Source organism: Poecilia reticulata, linkage group LG6 (genome assembly GCF_000633615.1).
Source record: "Poecilia reticulata strain Guanapo linkage group LG6, Guppy_female_1.0+MT, whole genome shotgun sequence".
Lineage (NCBI taxonomy): Eukaryota > Metazoa > Chordata > Actinopteri > Cyprinodontiformes > Poeciliidae > Poecilia > Poecilia reticulata.
Genome location: NC_024336.1, coordinates 2,529,260 through 2,540,929, shown reverse-complemented (window position 1 = coordinate 2,540,929; position 11,670 = coordinate 2,529,260). Strand labels below are relative to the sequence as shown.

The 11,670-nt window shown below is 41.3% G+C and overlaps 1 protein-coding gene across 1 annotated transcript in view; it reads right to left on the bottom strand.

Annotated features, from left to right (window-relative positions):
* The window catches only part of LOC103465734 (copine-8-like), a 97,208-nt gene extending 87,465 nt beyond the window's left edge, over window positions 1-9,743 (bottom strand). Inside the window, exon 1 of the mRNA XM_017305451.1 lies at window positions 9,356-9,743. Coding sequence (XP_017160940.1) covers window positions 9,356-9,438 — 83 coding nt within the window. The 5' untranslated portion in view covers window positions 9,439-9,743. The remainder of the gene's footprint in view (window positions 1-9,355) is intronic.
* Between the last annotated feature and the right edge of the window lie 1,927 nt (window positions 9,744-11,670).

Genomic DNA, 11,670 nt, shown 5'->3' with positions numbered 1-11,670 from the left:
AAAGTATACTTTTTTCACCTGGGCTGAACGGCGGTGAACCGTTCCAGGTGTGGTGGCCGTACCAAAATTACACCAAGAGGACGCAGATGAGTCATCCAGGAGGTCAGCAAAGAACCAAGAATACCTGGTGAAGATCCRCTGGCCTCGACTCACTTCATGAGTCAGCAGTAAGAAAGAGTCGGGGTAGAAAAGCATCTAAGGGAGAGTTACAAGATGAAAACCGCTTCTGACGTAACGTACTTAAAGACTGATGGAAAAACATCCTGACTTTGTGGAATATTTTCTGTGGATGACAAAACCGAAGGTTTCGAAATGGCCTGGGGAAAGTTACATACCCAAACTTTAATCATCAGAATCCTTTGCATCTTTGTCAAATATAAAATCTGTTTGGTCATYGGAAGCTTTTATGAATGACTAAAAAGTGAAAACGGAGAAAATCTTTGTGGGGGAAAATACTTCGTCACGCTGCTGCAGAGTTTCTGAAGGACGGTTCTTTGTAATCCTAAAGACAGCAATCACAACAGCTTGACTATGTCCATATTGTGCTCTACTGCAAGATCCACGAAGACGTAGCAGGAGCAGCAGCAGGAGGATAGAGAGCTCAAGAACGAGAGAGAGCTGCGGGGCGAGCGCTGTGTCGCACGTCCTGTCCTGTGTAACAAGCGGCGAGCTTTCTCAGACCGTTGATGGCTAGTGATGTATCTAGATCAGGCACTCGTGTTGTGCTGATCCCTGTGTGGCCCAGATGGTGAAATGCCACGCTTTGTTGCTTCCCTGTCAGACAACGCCCACTGGCCCTTCTCCAGCTTTCAGACCTTAAATACATAAATACATGACAATAATATTGAGGTTGCGTTTTTTTTGTTGTTTTTTTTTTGCATCGCCGGCGGACAGTCCAGGAGATTGTGCAGGAGCGATAAGTGGGAGACGTCGGCCACTGCCAAAAGGGATAAACGCCCGAGACAGAGGAATACTCAAGGTTATTATAGTTAACTAAAGTAAARAAAAAAAAAAGTWWAAAAAAAAACTGAAGTTGAGTAAACATTTTCGTTAACTGAACTAAATGAAAACTAACTGGAACTATACCATGCATTTATAAAAKTAAAACATACTGAAATTACAGATATGATATCCTTTGTTTTTGTGATTATGAATGTATCAGCCTTTCGAACTGAAGCACCCAAGCAGTTTACCGTTCACAAATTACGGCACTCCAGACTCCTCCTAGTGGCACAAAATGGCGACTGCAAACCCAGAGCCGCTGCCGTAGCAACTGACTGACAATGGCTCCACTAGTGTTTCAGGAGTCAATAATAACAAACGAAATCTAGCAAACACACTWTAAAAACTTATTACATTTAACTGAATTAGACAAACAAAAAGTCACAACAAAATAAAATCTAAAAACCCAAAACTATTATAACCCTGAGAATACTGTACCCAGATGGCTCAGTGTGGTAGGGTGAAGGGAACAAGAMATCAAGAAGGAAAGGGGAAAAACGGTTTGTTTGTGTGTGTGCGTGTGTGGGGTGGGGTGGGGGGCAGGCAGCACACACTTCTTCTGTGGTAACCTCCCTATGATTCATTTGCACCCGGGGGCTTCCACCTGGCCCTGACAGAGACGAGTCACACTTTAAAAAGCCCTTTCCTCCACGGGCAGCCTGGGAAAATGCCGGGGCRGTGCGAGCAGAGTGCCTCATCCTTCATCAAACATTTACGGCAGCGGTCCTTCCTCAACACCAGAATTACATTTGAAGTCCCACCAGTTACATCACGGCTACCTAAAAACAGCAACTGCAGCTTTAAATACCTAGGCAAGGAGATGGAGGGGGGACTTCCAATCCATCAGGGCATGATGCATTCATGTGCTCTTTGAAAAAAAGAAAAACTGAAGTAGCCATGCTTGGCTTTGAATGGTTGGAGCCAGAAAAATAACTATCAAAAAAATTTATAAAAAGAAACGAGTGATCAAATACAGTTACGTGGAAAAGTTAGGATGACTTACAACAAATGGGTATTTTTTTATAGCTTTTACAGGAATACAAAACTGAAGAAAATAACTTCAAAATTTCTGTTTCAGATCAAGTGAGCAACATTAGAACATCATTACTCAGAATTTTGAAAGCGGTTTGCCCTGTTTAAACCTCAAACATTTAGTTTGGTGTGTTTCCTGATTGCGTCTGGTAAGGGATTTCAAAAAGTTTACAAAAGAGTTTMAAACAGTAAAAAAAWWTTTTWWAAACTCTACCTGTGRAAAACATTTAAAATACGCCCARATCTGGCCGTCCAAGCACAGTCACCCTGAAAKCGGACTGCAAGATGCTAAAAGAAGTCTCCAAAAGTSCTACTGTACATGGACTACACATCTCAGAAAAATTGGAGAGTCCTCCCATCCRAGATGGAGGTTTGGACTTAGAAATGTTTCAGAGTTTCATGCCTCTGGTAAGSCACAAAGCCACCAGTRGATGGGTGTGATCCATCGCTCTCCTCCCAGCCTGGAGAGCCTTTGGCAGGCCACTCCAGGTCAGCAGTCCTCCTCTCCATGCTGGACATTTGGACCACACCAGTAGATGGCAGCGTTCACTACATCAGAACTTGCAAATGTTGCTGTTAGAGTGAACGTGAACATTCAGAGTCTTCCATAATGGAAATGGCCTATTAAGTCTTCTGAGGTTGAAAGCCAGCAACATTTACTTCTCTCAGATTGATTACTGTTTTCTGTTGCTTGTTGTGTTAATACCCACCAGTACACTRCAGAGCAGCCAACCGACAAAAAACCCCTCTGCTTTAAGAAAAGCCCAACAAGTGGAAATGCACTTTAGGAATAAAGATATCGTAATACCACATGGAATCCATTAACCAGAATAAAACAACATTGAATGTATTTTAACTCCAACATGAATTCTACAATGTAGACAGTTTGCATCTTCCAAGTCTAAGAGATTTCTGTGCATCTTTTGTATCGTAAAAGTTCTSCATAAATCTACATTAAATTCCCTGATTCCTTCAACAGAAAAGCATCAAACACAGGACACTAATCATCATGATGCCTTCAAATCCCCTCGCTGCAATCAGAGAGATGTAGGTAAGTGGCTATGCAAAAGATGAAAGCCGGGGGAGCGGAGAGGCGCATGGGGCGAGGCGGTCAGTAACGTAATGGAGCCACCGYGGCTCTCTGGGGTAACCAGGTGAAGCTCCAGCAGCAGGGTGGTGCATTAATTACACCAAATGACTGCTTCAAAAAAAAAAACTCATTAATGTAACCACTTAGAATGACTCCTGCTGAGCCTTGAAGTGGTTCACAAATCCCAACTGGGGCTGATCAGATCTGAGGACATTGTTTTTATTGCTCTACTCCAGCTCAGTGCTAGCATTTTATTTGTGTGTATAAAGTTATTACTGGGTTCAAAGACTTGGAAACCCTTGATTTTTTTTTTTGTTTTTGTTTTTTTGAATGCTTTTTTTTATGTTTCAATCTGATTCGGTTTGGCAAATTAGAGTGGTTCTGGTGGTCGAGTTGATTCTATAAAAAACACAAAACAATCAGTGTGATTTTCCAAAGTCAACAGCTGCTTACTTTTATAGATTCAACAGTAACTACAAAAACAAAGAATTTGATCAATTCTACTACAAACTGCAAATGTAAAGACATCTACACTGTTTTGTCCTACTTTACAATTAAGGCAAGTATCAAAGGAAGCAACAAGACGACCAGAAACAATGAGCTGAAGTTATTTCAAAGATAACGCTGTACTCATGTCCCTTAAGACAGTKCTCTATGTGTACAGTCTGTAGTCATGTGACTCTGACCCATCTAGCCTGGTAAAACCACCTCCTTGTTCAACGCTTTGCTTCATTCAGAAGGTCTGGACTCTATCGAGAAACGATTGCTTCCTGGAGGTTTTAAATCTTACCCAGTCTCTAACGTTAGAGCCGATCCAATTGCGTTGGATGTTAATGTTAATTCAATATTTGGATGTGTGGCCAATGTGGACYGAACGGCTTCGTTCACTTCCTCCGCTGCCTTTGTTAAAACGACAGGCAGACTACAATTCTACAACAGCACAGAAAATCCATGTCATCGTTCACAACCTCTCCCTTTGTTTGCTGATTGGCTCGATAGAGAATCTACCGGGCGAATCAAAGTGAATGGGAGAAAACCCARAGTGTTGATTTTAATCAAGCAGAATAGCACAGGACGGCAATACCCAGGCCAATCATACGTATAAAAATGTGCTTATTTTGTGTGAATAGGAAACACATTAAGTGCACTATGACACCTAAACAAGTTTGTAAGACCTAATTTTGGACTGTGTTTTCTCTTTTGAACTATGTTTCTCCAACATAGAAATCTTTAATGAAAATTGCCTTTCAATCCCAATTACCCTTGCCTTGTCCTATCTCAATGTAAAACTAAACCACAAACATAGCTACACAGTTCAAATTCCCTTTTTCCCATGAATTAAATCTTTTCAGCTCTTTTTTTTTTAACCTTCCTTTGGAAAAACGCAGCACTGGCTGTGACACATCGACCAACCTCCCAGCAGGTCAGAGACCAGCTTCAATGCAGCCACATCGGAACACGTCAATTCTCAGAAGGAGTACACTTCCTACCTTTTGTTGTCCAAAGGTCACGGCTATCTCTACGCTGTGCACCACTCAGATCAGTAGACAGTCACGCCGCTGCAAGCACCTACGTCTCTCTGCACAAACATCTGCCCCCTAACCCTCCCACCCCACCACACTACACGGCCTCCCAGACCCCACGGTTTCCAAGGGTCTTTTGATCCTGCGGTGCTAAATGCCTGGCAAGGTTGCTGTTTACTATCCAGCCAGGATGTATGAAGCAGCTTTGCGTGTGTGGGACCAGAAGTGAAAGGCGCTCGTGGGTCGAATGGCTTCGTGTTCGTGTACAAACAGGCTGGAGTTAAATCAGACCGTTAGCTCTGCTGGTTTTGGCCAGCAACGAGCCCCGAGACGAGTCTTGATTCATTGAGTGAAGGAGGACGGCATCTATCGAGTTCGAACGCCTTAGCAGTTTACAAAGACGTCAGAGTGGGAGAATCACACCGCCCACCAGCTGGGAAGGCTAAGAAATATTAGCGAGGCTGTTGGGTGACAATTCGAGAAGCTAAAAATGCTTCTTTCCTCACTGTAAGAAAAAAAAAAAAAAAAAAAAAAAAAAAAAAGAGAAAAAGAACAGATGACGTGTCTGTCAAGCAGCTAACTTATGCAGGTGTGTAGAGGAGAACACTGGCATCTGAAGAAAACGTGTCAGCTGAAAGAGGACTGAGAGGATGAATAATAATAAAAAAACAAGTGGAGATTGAATGGTGTTTCACAGCCGTGTCAAGTTAAATGATTCATAGCGTTTCCAGCCGCATTCAGGGCCATCTCACATTCATCGTGATTGAAACTGATTCTGTTGTTCAGTGCTCAGCGGCTGGTAACTGCACAGTCGTCTCTCCACACACTGTCCTGTTAGAAATCTGAAACATTTAAAGTAAGAAAGCAAAGAAACTACTGTCAAGGCTTAGTAAAAGGTGTTCTATAGACAAAGCCATTAAAAAAAAATATATTTATTATAAAAGCTTGGTTGTAAAAAGATAAAGATTTTGTGCCGTACTTTACATTTTCCACTGTAGGAAAATCATGTCGGTAATAATGAAAAAATTCTCCATCTGCAACAACCACCTGCGCTGAACGGGTCAAGTTTGTATCAATCTTGATGTTACAAACCGCTAGGGGTTGCATCAAAAAGACACAAAAAAATCAAGTCCAAATGCCACAAAGGGGTATTCACACTTTGAACACCCCTGCTTACAGAACCTGACTGCAAGAAGGTTATTGAATCATTTCTTCCAGGTGTGTTGGACCAGAGAAACCTGGAGTTTGCTAGATTCCTACTCACAATCTCTTTCTCCAGTTTAATTCCCAAGAGCTCGAGCTGCTATATGTCTCCTCATAACAACAATACATCGCCTAATGACTGTGTGACTCCAAATGCCTTTGCATCCATTAAAACGGCTCGGCTGCTCTTTGTCCATTTCCCGTCGGATTCGTCCTATTAGCAGTCAGGAGGACGTGGAAGCCCGGGCTCATCCATTACGCTTGCATGAATAAAAGCAGCGTTTGTTAGAAAACTGAGATGAGTCACAGCTCAGATAAACATTTCTCCTACTATGCCTTAAAAAAAAAATTTAAAAAAAAAACACCCAGATGGTGCCAGCTCTGTTTCACAAAGCAGTGTCCACACTGGCTCTCTCAAACCATTAAGGTCGTTACCAGGCTGACTTTTTCTGCTCAGACGTTTTCAGGATTTGTTTTTTTTTTTTCCCCCAGAGATGTTACCTCAAGCGATGATTCACCGATTTAATGTCACTAATAAAAATGTACTTTAAAATCTTTGTAGGTTTGATCAGCAAACATCTCACACGTGACTTGTAGTTAATATTTGTGGGGGGAGGGGGGTTTGTTGTTTGCTTAAAAAAAAAAAAAAAGGGAAAACTTATGCCTAAACGACGGTGATCAAACCACACAGAAATCCAGACCCAAGAGGAATACAGTTTTTTTTTTAAGATTGTGTGAAAGTAACATATATAAAAGAATATATCATTCAGTCCCTCAGTTCAGCCAATAAAACAATAAATTTCAACAAATGTTCCCCGCTTACAGCCTCTTGCTAATGAGGAAATCATACGAGGCTGAAATTGATTCAGAAAAATGTAACATAATAAAGATTTTTTTTTCCTGACGTGTTTAGAATAAGACAATTACAGAAACGAAACACAACACATGCTTTTAATTGTAGGTCAAAATCTTAAAGGAAACGTGAAGTTGTAGAAAATTTTCATGACACATCAATTGCGATTCTCCTCTGATTTGTTTCCTCTTTCATTTTCTCCCATCATGGTGATTTCCCCACCGCTTCGGCGTCTGTCAGTCTGCAAAATCAAAGGGAAATCCGTGCAAATATACCACGAAATCTAAAATGTAACAGCCTACAACACTGCCCGAACAGCTCTGTTTGATCGCATAAAGCAGGGGTCCCCGAACTTTTTCTTGTGAGGGCCACATAACTTTTCCCTTCTCTGGTGGGGGGCCGGAGTCAGTTTGTAACAGAAAAAGTGTGAAGATTGCAGGAGTGCCTAAATGTAAAAATTTGTTTTCCAGAAAGCACAATCAAATAACGYTCTCTGGGTTCTTCACAGAAAAAATCCAGGAAATAACACTTTTTATGAAGTAAATACCATATTTTCTGGACTATAAGCTGCACCCCCAAAGTTAAAAAAAAACAACAAAAAAACAGTAAACATACACATATAAATCGCACCAGACTACAAACCGCAGATATCTCTGCCGCTCTAGGTTTTCCACAATGATGCAGCAGCAGCAACAGAAGGGGGGCGGACACCCACAATTTGAGTCATAACAGGTCAATTGAATATCACATTTATTACGGTTGAAAAAGAAAAAGTTGCCAAGATTAGATTTAACTGAAATGATTACGATAGTAACTGTAACAGTAAAAGTGCTGATCCTTCGTGTCTGCTACTAGCATRCGCTAAATGAAAATGGGCGCTTTCTTCTTCTTCTTTAGATTTCAATGGCAGCTTGCATCCATTATTGTTGCACTACTGCCATCTACTGGATCCTAATATCTATGCCTCAAATTCTCATAATGATCCCAGTATTATTTAAAAAAACAAAAAATCTTCTTTTTCCCCTCAATGCTATTTAACTGATCAACAACATTCTCAAATTTCAATTCCTTATTAAAACCTAATTCCGTTTTAATGGGCAATTTCTTCTTTTATTTCCAATTTTGACTTCCAATGATTCATTTCCTGCTAAAGAGCCCCCTGGTGGTTGAAGAAAAGCCGCAAGGTTCAAAGCGAAAAAAGTAGCGGCTTATAGTCTGAAAAATATGGTATATGAAAAAAAAATCTAAATGCTCTCTGGTATTGTTCAGGGGGCCGGACCAAATGTGGAGGCGGGCCGTAGTTTGAGGACCACTGGCATAAAGGTTCATCAGCAAAATGTTGCAACTGTTGCGTTTTTGTGCTGCTTCCAGTGCAGTGACAGACACAACCAAGAGGCAAAATCACCTGATTTTGATCAAAGTCTGTCTTAGAATCCAGAGCTGTTCCACTAAAATATTACTTAGATGTGTAGGGAAGATGCGCAATTTTTGGACAAACCACAGCAACAGCAGAGCGCCATGTTCTTGTTTTCTTTCTTTCCCATCAATTTCAATTCAAAATTCACCGCAGTTTCTCACTTGGTCTCTGGGAGCTTTAGCATATCAGCTACAAAAACCTGTGAAGGTCTGTTGTTGGGAAGAAAATTATGTATAACCCTGAGTTTCTTCACGAGACTGTCATAGAAAAACAGAGGCTTCTGCAGATCACTGTGATACGGACTGCTACAGGAGATCCTTCCTCCCATCACCATCTACAACCCTTATGTAAAGACTCTTGAATAATGAGTTACAACATAAAGTTACGCTTTGAGATAAATAAAATATGCTTCAGTTGAATTGATGAACTAAATATTATCCAGCTCTCATCACAACATATTTTATGTAATTATGTTGCTTTCATGAGCCATAAAACCCTGAATAATAAATAAATGTAATTCATTACCCAGCTTTAGCTCCGAGGCTAACTGTATTGTTATTTACCAGATACATGAGTTTTCTGTTTGGATCAGAACAGTTCTTCATCACGCCTCTACATCTCAGACCCAAACTGGACTGGAGGTGTTCCCAATAACCAGAATCTGATTAGACTCTTACATTTTTTTTCTGCTTTTCGGTTCAAACTGCAAAGGTTTTAAATAGAGTTGCACAGATTTTTATAAGCTTCTCTCCCCAATTTACAGTTTTCCAAGAAATTGACAATCATTCTTGCTTTTCCTCTTCTCGTGTCTCTTCGTTTTCCAACAGTTAGTAATTTTTTTGCTCGGCAGGGGGGTTAAAAAAAAACAAACAAACAAAAAAAAAACGATYCCGTCGACTAAACAGTTTAGAAACAAAACTCCTTTATGCAGCAGCTGCGTGTTTGTGCATCATCAACACCTCACAGTGTGTTTCCATGCAATCTCTTCAGTCTCGATCCTGCTGTCAGCAACACGGCGAGAATATCTGCACGCTAAAAACATCTTTCCTCACATCCAGCGGGTCATTTAGACCAAAGCAAATCTTCCTAAAAATGCTCGTTTACATCCATTTGCCTCCATCAGCCACAAACCTCTCTCCTCCGCAGCTATATAAAGACATAAAGGCGTTCCTGTAGTGATGCGTTTACTCGCACAGGGAGTTCCTCCAACACTCCACGCATGGCTTTGCACTCACCTGCAGGACACAGTCAGCTCAACTTTGGTGGCAGGTATCGCGGCGGTGAAGGGGTCCGCGTCCCCGATGCACGCCATGTTCATGGAGAAGCCCGCTCGGTCCGTCACAAGTCGCCCCTTCTCCGGAGCCGTAGCGGCGGCATGAGAGGAGGCGGGAGTCGGGGGAACAGGGGGGTTGGAGGGGGTAAAGAGAAGATTTTTTTTTTTTTTTGTTCTGTTTAATTACTTTGATAAAAACAAATGTAACTAAGCCCAAACGAGACCGGTGTTTTCTTCTGGAAGCGCGGAAATGAAACACCGGAGAGAGAGAGAGGAGGGGGGGAGAAAAACATACACACACATACACACGGACACGGTGCTGCATACACACGGACACGGTGCTGCAGCGCGTCTTTGTGCGCCTCCGAGCTCCGGAGGAGAGATGATGGAGGGGAAGGGGGCGGGAGGACCCACGTGCTGACACACAAACACGCGCACGAGAGCGCGACCAGAGAGTAGAAATTCCCCGTATCCATCCGTCAGAGCCAGCCTAAGGCTGCGTACGGGGCTGGTCTGACTCAGGGGTGACTGCTTGTCAAGAGGACGTGAAATGTCACAACACAATTTTTGTTATAATGCAAACATCATTTTTAAAAAAAATGATGTTTTTTTTTTTAAAAAAACATCATTTTTTTTAAATGATGTTGTTATAAAACAAATTATTTATGTTTCAATTATTGAACCCTCCAGGTCATAGCGCAACACAGGAGCGCGGCAGATATCACGGTAGGACCGCAGGGAAGTCCCGTTAGACTGTCAGTACCCAAAACCACAGACAAACACGCACACATAAATATATATATATACTTCCAAAAGCTTATGTGGGGTCAGTGGACAGCAGGGTAAAAAGACAGCAGGGTAAAAAGTTCACTTTAGGAGGGTTAAAAATGAAAATGTTGGTAAACCTGCAGCATGCAACTCTTTTTTACATTTATTACCATTATGTAATGACAGTATAAGATATATAATCTGGAAAAAAAAGTTAACTTCTGTTCATCTGCTGTCTTCCAGTGCTCCCAGTGCAAACTGCAGAAATACACCACTATTTCTGAAACAACCAATCAGAGCCAGGGGAGGGTCTTAGCGCTGCCAATCACACTCATGTTTCTGCTATGCTACTGTTGGTTCACCAAAACATAGCCTGCTACAAATGCTAAGGCATTTCTCCACCATTAGCACATTTAGCAGTGTAGATTGACAGCTCTACGCTGTCAATCTACGATTGGTTGTTTCTGAAATGGTGTATTTCTTCAGTTGAAGAGATTGATTTTTTCAGATTATCTGTCTCATATTGTAGTGTCACAACATAATGAACAGTTTTATATGCAATTTTGTGATGACTTCCTGAAGGTGGAGTTTCAGAAAGAGCAGAATGTTCCAAAGCTTTAGAAATAAAGGAAAATTTAGTCCAAAGATTGGATTACAGAGTAAAGTTGAAACCAACTTTGTTAATAGAATCACTTTAACAAACCAGAACATTTTGAAATGGATTACAGTCATAGACTTTCTGAAAGTGAAAATTACTGCGCTAACAAAGCAAAAGTAATTAAGAATTTTATAAGACCACATGAGGATCTGCATCCCCTGGAGCTTCCTCTGGCATTCTTTAAAAAAAAAACAAACACTGAGCTCCTTATCTAAAAACAACAACAACCAAAAAACAAATGATTGGCTGGTAAAAAGAGTCAAACTGTGGCCAAATGACAAAAGCCACCTGAGCAAAGCAAACTCAATTAACCAGCCCAGCATGAACCTGAGAGCTAATTATAGCAGAATGGGTGTCATCTTGGATTAGTTAGAGCAGTGTTTCTCAACCCTGGTCTTCACTGCCCCCCTGTCCTGCATCTTTTAGGTATTTCCCTTCTGCCACTCACCTGAATTGTATCTCTGGGTGATTAACAGGCTTCTGCAGCACTTGATGGTCATGCAATCATTTGAATCAGCTGTTCTGGAATAGTGGCACATCTAAAACATGCAGAGAAGGGGAGCGGTGAGGATCAGGGTTGAGAAACACTGATAGAGGATCCAGACTGACAGTTTATCCAGCAGGTTGAGCACCTGCTTAATAGATCAAATCAGGAGTTACACTCCCAGCACATGTTGCAGCTCACACTGCAGTACAAATGGGGGGGAAAAAAGCTATTTTTCTCAAGTAAAATTAATATTTTTATAACACTAGTGGATCTTATTTGTGCTTTCACGTCGCCAAAAGTCTCCAATAATATAAAATGGTTGCTAGATTTATCGCTGGTTGATTTAAAAAAAAAAAAAGAGTTG